The following is a 19,616-nucleotide window of genomic DNA, read 5'->3' on the forward strand; positions in this document are numbered from 1 at the left end:
CTCATATTTGTTTCAAATTTTAAAGATAATGATAATTCAATTAGATTATTTTCTCGCAACAAATCTCAACAATGAAATTATTGAGAGAACCTAGTAAAACATTGTTGAGTCCAAATTGGAAACGAAAGATTCTAAATTCAAACTACTCGCCGAACTAGAGCCATATAAACGGGAAAAATAATAAATCTTTACATGCAATTTCCAAATCTTAAATAAAGTAGAGTCGAGCTATTCTTTGTAATTTTTATAACCTCAGGTCTCAGAACTTCTCTTGATCAACACGCTCGTGAGGCTATAAAAATTGGCAGGTTTCTTCTTCAGTTTAGTTCGTTTCGCGGCAATATCATTTGAAAAGTGGGCGTGTCTTGAAAACGCACATCAGAGCCTTTCGAAAAGTAAAAATTGGAGATGGCGAGCAACTCGTCGACCAGCTTAACCTCGCCGAATTCTTTGAATAACATGAAGAGACAAAGGTCGGCGTCACCTGAAAATGTCATAGTCATATTGCCTGACGAGAGCTGCTTCCCGTACGCGTCTCCAGAAGTGAAGAAGGTGAAGATTCGAACGGAAGGTAAAGTAAGACGAAAAAACGCGCCTCGGTTTGTTTTCTATCGCCAACATTATTGACTTTTGCAACGCAAGCAGTCTTGAGAAGTAGATTTTCTTTGCCCGCGAATAGTAAAATTATATATTAATATTTTTCCGAAAAACTGATTTTTGTTAAAAATTTCAGCCAAGGTGGTGTGGACGAAGGAAGTGACCGAGGCCATCATAAATTTATACAAGGAAAACCAAGAGGAAATCGAGAAGCCGGACTCGAACAAGTCTCCGGTGTGGCAAACGATCGCCGAGACCCTGAACGAGCAATTCGGGACGACATTCAGCAGTGAAAATTGCTGCTGCAAGTGGAAAAGCCTGAAGAACTCGTACCGCAAGGTCGAGTTCAGCAGCCGCAGCGACGCGTCCAAGAACAAGTGGGCCTACTACCAGGTCATGCACCCGCTGATCAAGGACCTGGTGCAGGAACCCGAGCCCCGCGGCGCCTACGCGGCGCCGACCATCGTCAACGACACGCCGACGCTCAGGACGACCGCAGGCTCGGCGCTGCAGCCGACCATCAAAATCATCACCGAGCCGACCGCCGTCCTGAGCACGGTCAACCCGACCCCCGCCCAGGAGGACCTGCACTACCCCATGTGGTTCAAGCAGTTCTACCAGGTTTACAGGAAGAACGAGGAGACCAAGATTGCCCTTTTGTCCAAAATCAAGAGCAGCTTCAACGTGATGGCCGACCGGCAGTGCAAGGCGCTGGAAAAACTCAACGAGCACCTCAGCAAGCTCAGTGGGTGAATCGATCACAAGAAAATACAATCATCTCAAATAAATTATAATTGTAAAAATAAACTGGTACAAATTATTAGTTATAATATCACTTTTTATTGAAATAATCAGCAATGGAACTTTTCTTTCTAGTCTTGTCAGGGCTTGCTTTTGGCCTGCTTTTCCATTCACTCAAAATTTCCTCTTTCATTTCCGGTGGAAGAGCTTCAAAAACTTGTTTGTCCACGTTTGGCGGAAGAGCCTTTTCCTGACTGGTGGACGCTTCTGCATCTGTTTTGATCTTCTTGGGCGCCGGCTGCAGAAAAGAACTGATCGACCCCTTTCCGCACTTCTTATCTCTGAAATTCGTAAACGCCACCCCGACCAGAGTCAGGTGGAAATTCGTGTCTTTCACGATATCCGCAAATCGGTTCATCAACAAAGGCATCATTTTGTCCAAAGAACTGCTCTTGAAGTTTTCGGTCTGCACGGGGAGTAGATTGGGCATGGCCGCCTGCCTGCTCTCCCTCTTGGCCTCCTTCGTCAGTTTGTTCCACTTCCTCAGGGTCAGTCTGACCGTCCCAGGTTGTCGATTGTCCTCCTGACTTACGAGCAGGTCCAGCAACCGGCCTGAGAGGATTCGGATTTTTGTTCCCGCCTCTTCTGCAGTTTTAATTCCTTGAACGGCGTCCTCGATTCCTAAACTCTTTGGTTTCCCACTCGGCTTGACGGGCGAGTCGTCGATTCCAAAGGCCAATTTCTGCACCAGCTTCGCCCTTTCCTTGTTCTTGAAAACCTTTTCCAACTTATTCAGGGAGGCAGACTGCAGGTCGAATATTTCCAAGATTCTCTGAGACTTGAGAAGGTTCGACATTTGCCGACCAATGCCAGGAATCGACCTTACTCCTAAAATGAAAAGAAATTTAGAAATTTCACCGAAAGTATGAAATTTTGATTTTATGTACCTGAGAGGCCGTTTATGAGGGTCAGGACCTGGCCGCTGAAGAGGGTCGTCTGCTGGTTCGGCTTGTGCGTGCTGCCCACGAGCTTGGCCAGGACTTTGTTGTACGAAACCCCCGCACAGGTCGTCAGGCCCAATTCGTCGAAAATCGCCGCGCGCATGTCCTCGGCAATGTGTGACCCGATCTTGACCCTTTGGTCACACCCGCAAACGCACTCGCCCGCTGGATTCGATTCCGAGTACACGTGACCTTTGACCTGCCCCTCGGCCTTGTGGTTTTTCACCAGGTCGGAGACGTCGACAAAATTTTCGTCCATGCCGAGCCGCTCGACCAAAGAAGCGAATCTCGATTGCAGAAGTTCGGTCACTTTGTCCGACATGGCGCGGTACTTGGACAAATCTTCTCCGCTCACCAGCACCAAATTCGGGCACGCTTTCTGTGCATCTGTAAAAAATTTTAGAAAATAATTTTTATATTTAAAATTAAATTATATTCACCTTGGAGGAGCATCAATTTTGTGACTCCGTGTTCCCTGGCGACGTAGTTGCAGGTGACGACAATGTTCTTCTGCTGGATGCCCAAAGGCTTGTCCCTGAGACAAGGGTTTTCGATCATTTCCACCTGGGCGTAGAAACAGTCGGCGTCGATGTGCACGATTGTCCGCGAGTGTCCCAGAGTCGTCTCACAGTCCGGAGGAACCGCGACAAAATTTCACCCCTCTTCCATGAAATCCATCTCCTTTTTGATTAAAATTATGTTATTATTTTGTTCAATAAAAAAGACTTGAAGAAAATCTTAATTAATTTTTCTAATTTTGTTTTTCTTCTTGAAATTAATAACGAAAATTACCTATTTTTATAGACAGAACATTTTTGCAAATCCTCGGCCCTGATCAGGCCCTCAGTCCTCTTTCTTTTTGTGCCATAAGTTGTTTGTTTTGTTTGAGGCTTGTCTTGTCTCTTCTGCTTTAGTTTTTAGTTCTTAGAGCCGCCGTCAGATGCTTTTATAAACCCCTACGGATTTGACAAGTAGGCAACCTTCTAAGCGTGACGGTTGCGGGTGTTGCATTTCGTCTAATTCCAAGTTAGAAACAACACTAAAAAGGCTCTGATTCAAATGACAAATAACGATTATTCTGATTTTTAGATCTCTTTTAATTTGAATGCAAATAGTAATATTTTTTTTTTAGAATATATCTAATATTTTTAAAAGTTTTATTATTAATTATTGGTGTTTATTGAAACATTTAAAATGAAGTCAAATAAATAACTATTAGGGTTGATTTTGTTTTTAAAAATCCTTTATTTTATTTTACAGGGAGTTTACTTGAAGGGCACAATTATATAATCCATTTTTATAATACATTAATACAAAAGAGCGCAGAGATCTTACATTACCACCTTAATATAGAACAGTGTTTCTTTCTGTATTCCTTATAGTTTTATTAACATGTTTGTGTTTTTTTTTCTGTAGGCATACGCAGTGAATGAATAAAAAACATCTCATTTGCGAAATGTTTTGCGAGAATTACGAAAAACGGAGGAATTTTATTTTGACAACACCTAGCACGAATGAAAACACTATAGGCTTAATTTGGCAATCGCATATATTATGATTTTGTAAACGCCCTGCAAGTCAAGATACAATACAGTGTAGGGTAATATTCAACGACTTACATCTTCGATAAACCAAGTCACATATGATGCCCAGTAATTAAAACAAAAATGAGCATTCAAAATAAAAAAGCGATCGCGCCAGGGGGCGCAACAGCTCGAATCTGGAATTGTGCGCTGGGCTTTTGCGGCTATAGAAAAATATAATTTTTTATTTTAGACATAAAAGATGTGAGTATTTTTCTTACAATGAAAGAGAGAGTGAGAGATCACAATTATTTGTGTTTTTTCTTTCTTCGAATTGGAAATATTTCAAAAGCCCAGGTCACAAAACAGAATCTGGAAAACTTACATACTAAAATTATTTCTTTGGAACAAAATGAATACAACACAGTTTAGCACTTCTCGTATCAAAATTGAATGCATTTCTCTGTCAAAAGTGAATGTTTTCCTTTGTTGGGAAGGTGTATGCTGAGATAAATTATTACTTTTGTTTATACAAAATGACATTGACCGTTATTTTAACTCGCCTCTATAATAATACTCTTGACGACAACCTTGTTATACTCGAAATATTATTATAGGCCTATTTATACATATTTTTTCTTCAACATGCTTCATCACTGGAATCCCGTTTGCGAATCTCCACTCGACCGCCACTTTGGAACAAATGATATAAAATATTTAAAAAGATGCGCGGCCGAGTGCACTTTCGAATGGACTCGGGGTATAACGTAAAAATCAAAATTGTACTATTATTCCAGAAAAAATATACATCATGAAGCAATCTCGTCGAAATCTTACAATATTTATATAGCAATAGTCAGTCATTCACATGAAAAATTTCAACTTTGGGCTGCTAAAATTCCCTGCGTCACATTTGCACCGAGTTTCATTCTCATATATTTACAGGCGAGTCACTCTCACATCTCAGAACTGACCATTTTCATATTAATTATGCAACACTTTTCATCCGTAATCACAATAATCGAATATATTTTTTCTTTGCTCCCGTCTTATTTATAAAGTAGCCTTCGTTTACAAATCCTAGTGCAAGCAGCAGAAAACTAGAACCAACCGCGCAATTTTGTCTCTGTGTTTCGATTGGAATGCCACTAAGACGACTGTTCTTCTGGGTGGGAAAGTCCTTGAAAATAAAACTTCTGCGGAAACGCGAATTGTAGACTCAAAAGGCTTGTTCTATAATCTCGTCTCTCGTGTGTGCAGGCACATTCATAAAAAACTTTGTTGTTTAGGAAATCTTGTTGGTGCACAGCGCCTTGCGAACGAGCGCGGCCAGTCGCATTTGTCACTAAATGTAGGTCTTCTTCACTTTCTGCACGGGCTTGTTCTCGGCCGACGAGTTGGCGTTCTTGCCGTTGGCGTTCTTGGGCGGCACGTTCAGCACCAGGTTGATGGGCTTGTTGTTGGTGCACGGCGGCAGGTACGCCGAGTCGTTCAGAGTTCCGTCGTGACCTGGGAAGCTGAAACACCAAATTCGTCACCATTCAAAAAAAAAATCATCTCGCTGCGTGTGCACTGCAGGATTAGGGCGCAGGCGTGGCTTGGCGTGCAACATCGAAATTAGATGATAGACTTTCACGTTAATTTACACAATATAAAGCGTTAATCAAGTCGCCCTACCTCAATTAATATGGGACACGTGGGATTAATCAAGAAATACGGGCAACATTTATTTGCAAAGCTACTTCATCTTCTATTTTATTTTAATTTAAAAGAAAAATAGTTACAAATTTAAAATTTGACACAAAAATTTGTTAAATTTTGAAAATTTAAGCTACTATAAATGATTTTCAGTACTTTCTGATCAGTATAAATGAGTAAAGTATTAAAAACTTTATTTCCTTTAAAAGAGAATCTAAAACGTCAGAAGATTTTCAGTTTGAAAGAAATATAAAATAATCTGTTTCAATATATATGCAGCTCACTGAAATTTGAATATAAAGACCAACTTGAGTGATTTTTATTACTCTTTAATTAGAAAAAAGGTTAAATTTTAAGTCTATCTTGTGGAAACAAGATTTGATAATTCCAAACACTTGTTTCCAAAAATTGCAAGAAAACAAAAATCAACTTAAAATTGACATACAGGGGTGTTTTAATCAGTTTGGTAAAAAGCTTGAGGTTTTGGTCGTTGGTGGCGCTGAGATTGCTGAATTTGCCAAGGCGCTGTGCGACCGCAGCGCCACCACTGACCAAAAGCGGAAGTTTTTTTTACCAAACTGATGAAAATAGCCCTATATGTCAATTCTCATGAGTTTTTGGAATTTCCACACACAGAAAACACTTAAATTAAGCGATTTTACTGAATAAAGAGCGATAAAAATTGCTAGGGTCTTAAAATTCTGATGACTTGATTTCTCTAAAAAATGAATATTTTGTTACACAATTAAATAAACATAAATAAATCTAATACGAACATAAATTGTGTGCTTCATTTCAAGAATTTTGCAGATGCAACACGACATGCCCAAACACCAAGAGTTAACATTCAAAAGAAAGAAAAGATAGGCTGGCTATGGAAGGAAGGAAATCAAAGAAGTGTACAAGAGTCTGTGGTCCCAAATATTTTGGAATTATCAAAGTAACTTTTTCCTTTTTTGCTGTAAGCAGTATTATTTGAGCTTTTGTTTGTTAAAACTGTTAAAAGTAGCAGCAAAAGGCTCTCAAAATGATTGGAACCATTTTTCTTTGATGATGTGCTGGTGAGACGAGCGATTTTCAAAAATACTTTGTACGTAGAAAAAATTGACACTGTATACACGAGCTAGATATATGTATATTTTTGTACGGACGCTGATTGCGTATTGATATGAATAGTCAAATCACCTCGTCTGCTTAAAGCTGCTCAAATAGGAACATCACCATATAGAGATTGGAGGACTGAGACTTTGAAATCGGCTTACCTGCAAACAAGATGATAGACCACTACAGACCCCCAAAAACAACAGAGGAAGAAGCAAGACAAAAAATCTTTCGCAGAGTGAAGAAAAAAATGATAACAAAACAGTTTGTTGGAAAAAAAGTAAAAATAATAAAAGAGAGAATCAACTCTCGGAAAGTATATCTGTCTTTTTTAAGAAAGAGACACATAACTTTTGATATAAAAACGTGTGGTATTTACATTTCTATGGATAGAAATATTTCATTGTTTTCTCATCCTCGCCAGCAATCCATTCCCTACATTTCAATATTGATCATTAATATTATGGAATCTCGGTTTGTGGAAAATGTTAAATTTAAATGAAATAAAAAATTGATAAATTGGAAAAATCAGTGAGGAGAAATTAAATCAAGAAGAATGCACACAGTGGAGGATTAAAATTCGATATTGATCAGAGAAAAAGTGGCGGCAGAATTAATTTTTGAAAAAGGCAACTTACCTATTAAGGTGCTCCTGAAAGGGCCGGTCCCGATAGGTCGATACGTACTCGCCGTCGCTGCCACAACATCGACGCGAAATGGCAAAGCCGGCGGTGAAGCCCATGGCCAGCGCCACCACGATGGCCACCACCACGGCCACGGCCAACGTGTCCGCCGTGTAAATGTGCGGCCGCTCCTGCGAGGCGTGCAGCTTCGGGCCTAAAACAAGAACAAAAACAATTCGCATTTTTTTTTTATAGAAAAAAAGTCGACCTCAAAAGCTGTCTAATCCTCTAGGCCTACTTCGCATCTTAAACATGCAATTCTATAATAATTTAAAAAAAAAAAATGCGGAGTTATTATTGAGAGGCTAACAATTTTAAGTAAGCCCAAGTCCCTTCTGTGGTGCCTGCGTTATTATTATTGATTATTTTAATTAGCTTTAATTTTATTCTCAAAATGGAATGAATGTTTTTTGTATTTTATTAGAAGAGGAATCAACATGCAAATTGTGAAATATTTGTCATTTTATTCTCATGATTTTTGTTGAAATGTTTGGAATTGTTTAAAGCACCAGCCCAATGATTGCGAATGTGTGTGGATTTGTGGAGTGTATTGCTTTTTTATGTTAGCGTGTTCTTGTTAATTGTTAGCCACTCTGCCGACACCGCCCAAAGCAAAAATGAATATTCCCACAATCATGCATAAATACAAAAAAATGTGAGTAGTTTTTCTACAGTATTAAGATGAGGTTCATGCCAAAAGTTGAAACAAACAAGAGCCAAAGTACCACCAGCGGCAAAAACAATTTATCAGAGATAACGAAATCACAGACAAAACAAGACACTCGCAACACAAACACACCCAGTAAACATTCCGCAAAGCAAATATGTACAAAGGAAAATAAAAAGAGAGGAGGAGGAAGAAGAAGAAGTGCCTTGGCAAAATAGCGTGTTGATTTGAACCAATGAAATTATTCAAAAAAATCATTCATTCATTCGAGAAATAAAATTAATCGTAAAAAATAAAATGAGCAAATTTGATAGCAGGAATACACACACATAAGTGAATCTTCTTGTTTTGACAAGAAGGGACTGCGGTGGGCTTACCTGGTTGATTGATTTCTGCCAAAGTGCTCGGAATGATGTTGATTTCGTCCAACCCTCGACCGATTTCATTGTCCAGGGGGTCGAATTTATGCATGGGGTTTATCGCGTTAGACGATCTATCTGACGAGTCACCTACACAACAAATCCCACAGTTGTAGAGATATTTACACGGACGCACAATTTCCAATCAACTAAAAGCGCTTTGTTATAGGAGGGAATATGTTTTATTGTTAGTAGAGGAGATTGTGCGATAATTTGTTAGAATCAATTGTGTGATGGATTCATCAACCAATGAAATTGCTTTTTGGCCGCAAATGCAAACTTCATTGGAGGATGAATTATGATGTAATAAAAAGCGTGATATAGAAAATGAGACAAAGCGTGCAAAGCAATTTGTACCTACACCACCTGAACACCACAGGAGAGACTGAGTTGGTAATTTTTTTGGAATAAAATAAAACTAAAGATAGGGCAAAAGCTTTTGAAACGCCTGAGATGGAAAACCTGAACCCCTGCCGACGACAGTTTGTTTTCAATTTTTGTTTTTTGTACGAGAAAAACTAACCGTCAACCAAAGTTTGATAAAAGCCTCGAGAATCTGGCTTTACGACAACGACCGGCGGCGAAGGTGAACTTTTCGAGTCACCTTCGGCAACGTGTGGGCACACACAGGGAGGAGGAGGAGTGGTCGCAGTCGGACTAACAGTTTCTGGGAAGATAAGTGAAAACCGTGGCAAAATGAATCAACAAACAAACTCAAAACTGCTAATACGAAGAATAAACTTTAAAATTAAATAAAAACACCAAAGCTTTTGATTCGGATACTCACCATTGGGACTATTTTTCTCAGTCTGTACTGCTACAGGTGGGGATGCTGCAAAGAAGAAGGAAAAAGCCATTCAATACTGATACGCAAATCAAGAGTGATTCTGGCAAGCGGTAAATTTCAATTATTGAGATTCTAATCTCCTTTAATTTTAAATAAGCGAGTTTCTATTTAAACTATAATGCAGTTTTAGTGAAGGCTGATCAGAATTACAAATAAACAGAAAATTTTGAAAGCTGACACGTCCAATCTAAAGGGAAATTTGAGTTTCACTCACTCACAATTATCAATTAATATCTTAAAGTCAAGGAATCAAAAGCATTTTGCTATGAAACCTGCAAAAATTTGTGACAGTCTCAAATTTGAGATACATTTAATAAGATATCTAGGAGCGTATTTTTTATTTTTTGTAGTAATTGTCCTGTTTCTTCCACAAACACCAATCGATAAGAAATTTTAATCAGCTTTAAAACCTTATCACGTTTTCTTGAAATAGAAATAGAAATTTCAATTATTTGAACAAAGGTAAATTTTTTTGGCATTTTCTTATTGCTTTTTAACTCTAGCTCTTCTGGAAAACATTTAGAGAAAAATGTTTCATACAAAACTTGTAGAAAATTTAATTTTGCACAGTTTTTGTATTTATCATTTTCTTCTAAATCCAAAGCGACAAGAGCTATAAGAGCGGAAATGTTCGGATATGTTAAAAAATGAGGTTTTATATAAAATAGTGCAAAAAACCTCATTTTCAACCTTTCCAGCATTCATTACTTTTGCCGCAGCAAATTCAGTAAGGTTTTGATTGCTAATTAAATTTCCTATTGTTTACGTTAGTGTAAGTCTCATGTTTGTACAAGAAACATAACAATTACATCAAAAAATAAAAATACAAAGGTACTTTTCTTCTAGAAAGGGTGTCTCAGAAAATGTATCCCAAATTTCAGCCTAGCATGAATTTTTTCCAGGTAACATGATGCAAAGAAATGCTCTTGATTCCTGAACTTACGTACAATTTGAGTTTTCCAAATATTTTAAGAATATTTTTACCAAAAATGTGATCACTTTTCTTTAAAATTTGTTCAACTTGCAGTAAACTTGATTTAAAGCAAATCAAAATCAGCCAGCACGAAAAGCAAAATTAGCAGACGATTGCGACTAGGCGTACCTTCGGCCCCGCACGCAGCGTGTTCTCCGGAGGATATGTTTTGGAGGAAGCGTCCGCCGGCGGCGCTCCAGGCGTCGGCGCCGCCGCCGGCGACGCAGCGCTTCTGCTGGACGCTCCAGGCGCAGTACGGGTCCTGCAGGGCGACGCACTCCCTGCACGAGGTGATCTTGTCGCTGCCGCACCGGTGCAGCTTGACGGCCTGGATCTCGTCGTCGGACACGACCACCAGCTTGGACTTGTCCAGCGCGCCCGCCATGCGCACCACGTACAGGTTCTTGACGGCGATGTTGTTGGGAAGCACCTGGATCTCCTCGATCACCACCGGACTCACGTCCGAGCGCGAGTCGAACGACGCCGCGTTCAGCGTCTTGATCACCTTGCCGTTGTCCGTCCCGATGAAGATGACGTCGTACTTCTTGCCGTCGGCCGTCGCCACTTGCGAGTCCACGGCGATTTTCGTGAAGCGGTACCTAAAAATTACAATCACAATTCAATTCTCATTGTCAGAGCAAAAAATTTTATTTTATTTTCAATTTACTGAAAAAATTGGTCAAATTTTGGATTTATAGTCTTACTGCATGCTAATGCGGATAACAATTGGTTGTCCGAAGAAGGAAGGCACAGGCTTGTCCATCAGCGCGTGGTTCTTGACGAAGTTGACGGTGACGTCCGGGAGGGTGCGCGAGTCGTTGACGCACTCGCCGGGTCGCGGCTCGGGCACCTTGTTGCCAGGCACGGCGAGCCAGTTGGCGTTCATCGTCTCCTGCTCCTTGAACTGGCCGTCGAACGAGCGCATCACGTCGTTCATGCTGAACGCGCACACGGCCGAGCCGCTGATCGAGTTGACGGGGGTGCTGAACACCCCGTACACCAACTGGTCGCCGACGCCGCCGTACTGCCCGTCGACGATCTCACTCGTCGACTCTGCGAATAAATTTATCAATTAATTCATCCTAAAGTTTAAAGTGCGAAACTGGCAAATACTTTTTTATTCCAGAATAAGATTAAGAACAAATTTAATGACCAACGCCAAAATAAAAACTGAAAATTTCTCACCCCTTTGAACCAGGGGTTAATCAAAAGTTTAAATTTTCCCGCCATACAAATTTGAATTGTTTATTTAAAAAATCACTAAATAGCCCAAATTATTAGAGATTCCCCACAAAAATTCAAGTATTTTTGGCGCGATAACGCCAAACTTGATTTCAACCCTTAAATAAATTGCAATTTTGATGTTGGTGAATAAATTTGACCTTTCCTTTTACGTTAATGAATAATTTACGAGCTTCTTTTTGGAAAGCAACAATTTTTCGAGTCAACTTACGAATCTCATCGAAGTAAAAGGGGTAGTCCCCTGGGACGGAACAGTTGAGACGGGACTTGAGGAACGACGTCCACCTGTCTCCGAACTGGTGCGGACCGCCTTTGTCGTGTTTGCACACGCGGGCCACTCGAGAAAACACGGCCTGCAAAGCAAACTCTCGGTCACAACTTGTTCATCACAAAGACTGCTAATGAATTTGGAAAAAAAACACTTGTGGAAATTCGTATCCCTCTGCGCGAAATCTGCAATGCAAATAATCCGCTCACTACTCACCTTGCCGCAGTTGATGTATTCCACGGCGGTTTCCCGGAAGAAGAAAAACACGTAGTCTTTGTACGAGAACGAATTCACAAAGTTTGGAGCTGCAATAATGAAAGAGATTCATGAATAAAGAAGGAAAATCCATCAATAAAAAAAAACTCACCATTCAAATGCTTCAGGTCGGATCTTTCGGTTCGCAAAGTTTTGCGATAAATCATCGGGTCGGTGCCCGAAAAGTCTGCAACAGTGGCCGTGTACAGCTGTCCGTCTGCAAAACAAACAAACACTCGTGTCAGTCCAAGCGAAAACTGGCTTTGTTAAACAATGGGCCAGGAATAGATCAATGATTAGCGAGTTGCAGGCCAAATTCGCCAAAGAGAGGGGCATTGTTTTCAACTGACCTGCTCGTTCGTTTGCAAAAATAGCTTGTTAGGTTTGGAGAATTGCCTGATTTTGAAATTAAATTTCACTATTGAATTATGAGACAACATTTACAATTATTTATATTCACAAGTCACAAAATAATCAAAATCAAGGAAAATTCGGAATCTATTGTTAATTTTTAAATTTTCAATTATAAAATTGAAATTGAAAAGGAACTTTGCATATATAGATTATTATAAAATAAGTTTATTATATTTTATCAAACAAATAAAATAGTTTTCTTTCATTTGAACGCCGTTTTAATACTGTGAGTGAGTTTAGAATTAGTTTCTTTTGAGCAGTTTGATGATGAATTCAGCTGGCGAACAAAGCTTGAGCAGGAACTGCGCTCGGCTCGGTCGCGACCGCGTAAATGATTGATAATCTATTTAAATTCAGGGCGTGGCGTTGGAATTACACACGCCATAGTCCAGACTAACTAACCTGATGACACTTTCGGTTATTTATTCTGGGTGGTGTTCCTCGTATTTTGACGAAAAAACAAGTAGATTGAATACGTGTTGAAAAATTAGAACAAAGCGCCCACGCAGGCTGTGTTGCCGCGCATACTAAGATTTATGGGGACTTCTTTTGCCAAATTCAACAAAGACATTTGATATCAAAAAAATTTGACCTATTTTAGGCAATGATGGATTGGCGGGGCCGGGGAACGCCTTGAGCACGCGAAAAAGGAATTTGGAATAATTTTTACATAATCCCTTCCATCGCATCGATCTCTCATTTTCTCTTGAATTTAATTTTTAATTAAAGAGCGGAGCATCTTTTCGTCAAGAGTGGGAAAAAATCTGGGATGAATTCATCGGAGAGAAGAAAAAAGCGAAACTAATAAAGCTCCTTCTGGACGCCGCCAGATAAAAAAAGATGATGAGAGCCTCTGCGGACCCTTTTCCAAACAAAACTTGATCGTGGTTCTCGAGATAGGGCAAAAAGTAAATGACGTGTTAAAGTAAAAACCCACAAAATTTGTCTTTGTCTCTCGGCAACGCGCTGACAAGCCCAGATTTGGAGGCAACGCACTTTTTTCTACCCGCCTTTGTGATATCGATTTAGCTTCGCCTACACACTTTAATTTGAATTTAATTCAGAAAAGCTTTCAACAAAATCAGCTTTTCGACGGCAAATTGTGAGAGTCACGGCCCTCTTTGAATGCGTGCGAGATCAAAGAGGAAAAAGATTACAAAAGCTAAGTGCAATCGAGTGAGTGAGTCATCCCAGGTACTCCAATTTCGGATTTTTCACGCCTCCAAAAAAATTGATTAAAATTTGACTTATTTTGAATTAAATTAAAACGAGGTCAGACTGAAATGGATTATTTTTAAAACTTTTACTTTCCTTAGCGTGTTGGAAATGAGTGGAAAATTGCGCCAGTTTAGTCGGAGTAAGAATTTATTTGGATGCGTGATTCAAATTATGCCGAGATCGCAGGGTCAGCTTGCGTGGCTGAATTAGTGACTCAGTTTGAGAGGTCACGGAAGGAGGCGAATGACAGCGGCAGGAAGTTATTTTTTCCTCCGACTGTCCCTATTTTATTTTCATGTGCCCCGACAAATGCAAATTATCTAGGCGTCGACCTGTTCGTGCAGACGACGTGATTGCGTCATTATTTGTAAATAAAAGAACTGCATTTGCATCCATTATGGATAATTTGTTGTAGTTTTCGCATTGAAATAATATTATTTGAGGAATATTTCAACAATTATTTAATTGAATACAAGTCTCTAAAAATTTTAATTTGATAATTTGCTATGCTTTGAATATTTAAATCAATTTAAATTCAATTATTAAACATTTTACGAATTTAAATAAACCAAGCCCATTTGTATACACTATTTCTATTTAATTAATAAAATTAATCATTTAAATTAAACTATGAAGAGAAATTTGAGGCTATAATAGGTCAATTTTAAATTTGATTCAAATAAAAATAAAGAAGTTAAATATTAATTTTTAGGTAACTTTTTTTTTAAATTTCAGGAACGATTATAGATTTTGGGTCATGAGGTCGAAAGTGGGAACAGCGTCAGCGGTTGGCGTGCGCCGTGAGTGTTAATTTCCATATCGGCACCGCAAATCGTGACAAGTACAAAATCAGAGGCCGGACGAAATTTGAAAACTCACCAGAGTACACGCCTGTGCTGTTGTGGTCGGGGTCGAAAGGGCACAAACCCTTTCCGTCGTACTCTTTCTCCACAACGTAATCTCCATCCTGCAACAAAGTCATCATCAAATAATGCCACAGTGTTATAATTTCCATGCACGGCGCTCACTGAATGCGTCAAAATTTCATTTAAACTCGAAAAGTGCCAAGTTTGCCGAATCGAACTTTTCCCAAAGTTTAATAATATCGAGCCTGTTTCGCCCTGGATATTCTTTTTCGCCAATAAATAAATGTCCAACGAGGTAAGAAAAGGGGTCGCATTGCCGGTCAGCAGTTCTGCGCCGTTTTTCTCTGGATCTGCTGATATTGAAGAAGTTGGCGAGCGAAAGAATATCCGGCAGTACAAAAGATTGCTTCATTCTTTTCTTTCGGCGCCGAATAAAGAAAGGGTTCCGAATTTCGCGAGAAGAAACTTTTCCTTTCATTCGCCCCATAAATAAATCTGCGTTGCAAATACGGCAGCGAATTTTATTTCTTTTCATATATTGAAAGCAAGTTGAGGATGAAAAAGTTAAAAGCACCTGACCAAAAAAGCAATAAAATTTATTTGAGCAGCATGTCTGTGATGATGGCGCGGGGTCAGCGTCCCGACTGACCACTTTTTACGAGCCACTCCTTTTGCTCGATCCGAGCGCAAAATAAAGAAGCCGATCAGACACTTTGGGAATCGATGAAACCGGCGGAATAAAGAAATTTCAAGAGCTGATGAGTCAGCTTTCGGTTTTCTGCTCTTTTGTGTTTGTGACAGCACATTTGAATATGATTATGCATTTTTTTTCGCCTCATCAAAGCGGCGCTGGTATTAATGGATGAGATCAGCAGAATGCACTTTTTTGCCGCCGCGCGCCTCGGTTTATACATTTTTTGTCTGCCCCGAGCAATTTTTCACGTCGTCTCCTGCGCGCATTTCGCGGCGGCGGCTATAATTTATTTTTAATAACGAGCACCGGATTGAATTTTCGCCAAAGCCCGGGGCGTGTTTGCAGATATGCCGCGCGCGCGGACACAAAAGCCCTGCATATTAAGGTGGCGACGCAGCAGAGGAAAAAAGAAGGAAAAAAATCCGTTTGGGAGAAGAAAAGAAAAAGAATCGATGCAAATAATGATATGGAGAAAATCGAAACCGCCTCGCGTATACTTATCTTAATAATTCACTTATAAGAAGCATTTTTTATTTAAATAGAATTATTGAAATTTTAGTTCTTCAACAAAAGTACTTCAGACCTTTGCTCATTATATCAAAATGAACTTTTTATTAATTTTCATTTTTGCATCTTAATTCGGGTGGTTTGAACGGGATTTGGTGAAATTTTTATCAATTTTAATCGATCCAAGGTAAAAGAAAAAAAATTATTTTAGAAAATGTCCATAAGAAACAATTTAAAGTGCAAAAACAACAATTAAAATTAATCAGGCTGTTTTTTCCCCAATTTAAAAATAGTAAAATTGTGAGCATTATTGAGCATGAATTAAACGAAATGAAATTAAAATGAATGCAAACCTGGAGTCTGTAGTTTCTGCAAAGGGGTTTGTAGGCGTTGGTGCCGCAGATGAGCAGCCGCCGCTCATCGATTTTCGCCAAAATCCTGATATAATTCTGGCAGTCGTCCTGAAAGCAAACCATTACACACAATTAGAAAACAGACACTATAGAATGATCCCTTCCAATATGGCTTAAGGTCAGATTTCCTGGCCGCATTGTCGAAAGTCATTGTTTGCCCTATAATGAGATTGGAAAATGCGAGCAACAGGCAACTTTGCGCCGCCGGATATTGAAGCGCAACGGAAAACAAACTCGAGGGAGGAAGAAAAATGAATGAATTTCGCTTCCAGCGGCGGAAAATACTGCCGGTGGGAAAGAAGAGGAAAAAAGTAGGAGATGCGCGTTGAGTTATGTGGCGTTAAATGGCGTGCAAGGAAAGGAAAAAGTAACAATCGATAAATAAACGTCCATTCGTGGCTCGCCTTCCATAATTCCGGCGGCCGGAGTCCTTTTCCAAAAGCCCCGCTTATCAGCGTGCGGAGAGGCCGCAAAATCCGTGAAAATAAATCTTGTTTTATTGGACGCAGCAGCCGAGTATTGATTTAAGAGAGAAGGACAAAAAGGACAAAATGCATGGAAGAAGAAAAGACTGCAACTCATTGTTGGCGAAACGAGAGGGATGCAACGTTCCCATTCTTTTTGATTTCCTTCTTAATCCGCCAACACAATTCCTCTTCATCGCAGCAGTCGTCATATGATATTATATATATACGGCTTAGCTTCTTTTTTTTTTATCCCAGACTGGAAAGAAAGGAAGACTGCGCTTTTCATCCTCCCCTTAATCGCGGAGAAAAGCACCATCGCAGGATACAAACCGAGCTTCTTCTCTAATTAAGGCTTACAAGGAGAGCGAAAAAAAATTGTAATAAAATCACTCGCGGCGGCGGCGAGAGATATTATTCAAATCGAGTTACGCGCGTTCAATTCCGCCGCCTTTACACTCGAGAATTGCAAACCGCGTTTTATTAATTATATCATCATCAGCAAATTGAATTAGATTTCCCAGGGAGAAAGAGAGAGAGAGAGAAAAAGAAGGGAAGCGATTTTAATTAAAACTCGCCGACTGATCAAAATGCTTCCCTTCGATTTTCTCCGCACGCACCGTGTTTGAATAATAAATAAACTTTCGGGTGGAAAAAAGTTTTCGCTCTCATGAATAAGCAAAAGAGTTTGTTACACATTCAAAGATTACTTTGGCAACTCGTGTACGTAAATAAATAAACAGATACGTTGGCAGAATGCAAATTTATCGGGGGTATCGCATGACCTGTCACCGAGCCAGGGGTGAAGCATCGGCCACAATCACGACACATTTCCCGCGTCATCAAGGAATCGGACGCGCGGTGTGTTATTACAAGAAATCATTATTCGCTCGCATTCAGATTGGATTTCGATTGGATTGCTCGACGGCATGCAACTCGGCGCTCAACAACTTAATTCATTTCCCGCGAAATGGCACCAGAAAAGGTGCAGCGACTGCAGCCATTGCCGATTCGGCTGAATCGAGTTCGGAAGCAGCGATTAGAACGCAATTAGCATTGGCACGTGTGATCAGCCTGGGGAGTTTTAATTGAAGTTGGCCCCAGATGGATTCTCTCGCACAGGAAATTATAACCAGAAGCAACAGTAGAGAGAGGTAATGCCAATTGAAGCCCTTTTCTCATTTGGCCCGCGCCAGACACAGTAAAATGGGCAAAAGGTTCGTTACAACTTTTCGCAAAAAAATTACATTTATTTCTCTGCTCAACCTGTCATTTTGCAAAAATACCTTTGCCCATTTACCCATGTATGACGTCAGACCAGATGTAAAAAAGAGGTTCAGCCTCACTACTGCGATAATACTTTAACAATTGACAAGATTCCTGAAAGTGATGCTCCTGATAAATCACTTCCAAATTTAGCACATTCGCAAATTATTTAATCTACCAAAGGCAGCGGAGTGTATTTGATGCCTTTCATCAATTATTGGTGTCAGTCACTGCGATAGTTAATCTGATGGTCTCGTCAATTTGACTGATTGGGCAAAATTGAGATATTGAGCAAATTCAACTAGGTTTTTAAGAAAAATATAAATTTCAGCATGTAAAAGTTTTCATTTAAATTATTTCTCTATTTTCTATTAAAATTAATTTGTAATCAATGAACAGGATCACATTATTTGTTGCAAACGTTCTTATTGTCAAAGCTTTTAGCAAACAACTCGGCGGGTTTTGCGCAAAATGTAATTATACACAATGCACTGTGCATATTCAAAGCGCGCAGGGTTGATCAATGTCGGCTTCCAACTACACAAACAATGCAACAAACAATTCATGTGTACAATAACAAACACATATTATAATCCGATTGCAAAACTGTAATTAAGCAGGTGAGCAGCTTCTTCTCCGTCTCGCGTCAACGGCAAAAGGGTGTCGGCGCAGAAATTAATGCAGCACGTTTGTTGACACAATTGTGCTGATATGCGCGCTCGCTAATTCGCCAATTAGGGCCGACAATCGCGGTGCTGCAGACAAACTGCAGTGAGACGGAATAAAAATGAACGTAATTGCGGCAATGCGCAATTTCGCCGAGGGATGGGTCGAGAAGGAAGAATGAAATAAATGACGGGGACGTGCCAGAAGAATATCAAGTTTATTGCTTTCCGAACGATGAACAATGAGCACGATCAAAGAAAGAAATGTTCGCCCACTTTTAAATTTAAATTATGCGCAGGAAAAAAGGAAAGATTTGAACTGAAAAGGATGATTATAAAATGTAAACAGTTTTCACATATTTTTAAGGGCAACTTTTATACATTTTATAGCCAGTCTAGTTAAAAGTTTCCACGTTTTTCACAGAGAAAACTTTGCCTGTCTAACCCGAAGCCATTTTCCTTTTGCACGATAATGATGGGCATATATTTGCGTGCGAGTAATAAGAAGAAGTGCAGAACTTACCTCAGACTTGCCCTTGAGTGAGCACAACTCTCGGTGGGCTGCGTTCGCCGGCCACTCGATTCTCTGAAACACACAAATTACAAAAAATTAGTTGCTAAAATTTTGCCAGACTCGGATATGTCAACATTTGGGTTTGACAGTTAATTTAAAAGGCAAACTTTTTCGCCAGCAAATTTTGTCATTAATTTTTTGGTCCGCAAATCTGACGGACTTTGACGAGTTTTTGTATCGCTGCCGAAAATATTTCATTCGCAGTCACGTGAAATAAAATTGGCGCGTCTCGTTAAACAAATTATTCATTTGAAATTTCCAACCCCCGCAGCGGCTATTTTCGCTCCTAATCAAACCGTGACCGCAGAATTTTGTGTCCTGCTTTTCCATTTTTGGCCTCAAATATGCATTGTGCGTCCTGCTGGGCTGACGAATCTCTCTGGTTTCATTTCGACTGTAACGATGCCAGGAAGCTTTGTCAGCCGCGCCAAGGGTGCTCCGGTGGTGGAAAATAGATTCAGAAAACGAGCCTCGTTATGCGTCGAAAAATGTCTGGTGAAATTTCACACGGGAAAAAAGT

General features: G+C 39.8%; 3 protein-coding genes across 9 annotated transcripts in view; 1 reads left to right on the forward strand and 2 right to left on the reverse strand.

The window, feature by feature from the left end:
- Positions 1-370: 370 nt before the first annotated feature.
- On the forward strand, positions 371-1,430 carry LOC132195874 (uncharacterized). Its single transcript, XM_059618149.1, has 2 exons — positions 371-571; positions 734-1,430. The coding sequence occupies exons 1-2, from the start codon at positions 409-411 to the stop codon at positions 1,348-1,350; spliced, it is 780 nt and encodes a 259-aa protein (XP_059474132.1). The 5' UTR covers positions 371-408; the 3' UTR covers positions 1,351-1,430.
- Positions 1,415-3,249, reverse strand: LOC132195873 (DNA polymerase iota). The gene is made up of 4 exons (XM_059618148.1): positions 3,132-3,249; positions 2,780-3,020; positions 2,286-2,726; positions 1,415-2,226 (listed from the first exon to the last, which is right to left on the reverse strand). Exons 2-4 carry the CDS (start codon positions 2,895-2,897, stop codon positions 1,430-1,432), a joined length of 1,356 nt encoding a protein of 451 aa, XP_059474131.1. The 5' UTR covers positions 2,898-3,020; positions 3,132-3,249; the 3' UTR covers positions 1,415-1,429.
- Positions 3,250-3,566: 317 nt separating this feature from the next.
- LOC132195841 (semaphorin-1A-like) overlaps positions 3,567-19,616 on the reverse strand; it is a 90,648-nt gene continuing 74,598 nt past the window's right edge. Inside the window, exons 5-18 of one of the 7 annotated variants that reach the window (XR_009441694.1) lie at positions 19,046-19,108; positions 16,068-16,175; positions 14,527-14,614; positions 12,128-12,232; positions 11,977-12,065; positions 11,704-11,845; positions 10,955-11,303; positions 10,380-10,849; positions 9,218-9,262; positions 8,954-9,097; positions 8,389-8,520; positions 7,300-7,498; positions 6,746-6,822; positions 5,239-5,379 (exon numbers count right to left, since the gene is read on the reverse strand). Coding sequence is in view for 6 of the 7 variants with exons in the window: in XM_059618084.1 (XP_059474067.1) it covers positions 5,208-5,379; positions 7,300-7,498; positions 8,389-8,520; positions 8,954-9,097; positions 9,218-9,262; positions 10,380-10,849; positions 10,955-11,303; positions 11,704-11,845; positions 11,977-12,065; positions 12,128-12,232; positions 14,527-14,614; positions 16,068-16,175; positions 19,046-19,108 (2,106 nt within the window). In the remaining variant the exon portion in view is untranslated. Of the gene's footprint in view, positions 5,380-6,745; positions 6,823-7,040; positions 7,097-7,299; positions 7,499-8,388; positions 8,521-8,953; positions 9,098-9,217; positions 9,263-10,379; positions 10,850-10,954; positions 11,304-11,703; positions 11,846-11,976; positions 12,066-12,127; positions 12,233-14,526; positions 14,615-16,067; positions 16,176-19,045; positions 19,109-19,616 lie in introns of all 7 variants that reach the window. The other 6 variants (XM_059618085.1, XM_059618084.1, XM_059618087.1 and 3 more) reach the window with 6 other exon arrangements.

Source organism: Neocloeon triangulifer, unplaced genomic scaffold, assembly GCF_031216515.1.
Source record: "Neocloeon triangulifer isolate White Clay Creek 2 clone unplaced genomic scaffold, ASM3121651v1 ptg000011l, whole genome shotgun sequence".
NCBI lineage: Eukaryota > Metazoa > Arthropoda > Insecta > Ephemeroptera > Baetidae > Neocloeon > Neocloeon triangulifer.

Excerpts from the sequence above, each read along its gene's own strand:
- LOC132195873 (XM_059618148.1), bottom strand. The coding sequence starts at position 2,897 with ATGATCGAAAACCCTTGTCTCAGGGACAAGCCTTTGGGCATCCAGCAG. Across the intron at positions 2,727-2,779 it reads AAAATTGATGCTCCTCCAAG|ATGCACAGAAAGCGTGCCCG; the intron begins GTGAATATAATT and ends AATTTTTTACAG. Across the intron at positions 2,227-2,285 it reads CCTCATAAACGGCCTCTCAG|GAGTAAGGTCGATTCCTGGC; the intron begins GTACATAAAATC and ends TTTTCATTTTAG.
- LOC132195874 (XM_059618149.1), top strand. The coding sequence starts at position 409 with ATGGCGAGCAACTCGTCGACCAGCTTAACCTCGCCGAATTCTTTGAAT. Across the intron at positions 572-733 it reads GGTGAAGATTCGAACGGAAG|CCAAGGTGGTGTGGACGAAG; the intron begins GTAAAGTAAGAC and ends TAAAAATTTCAG.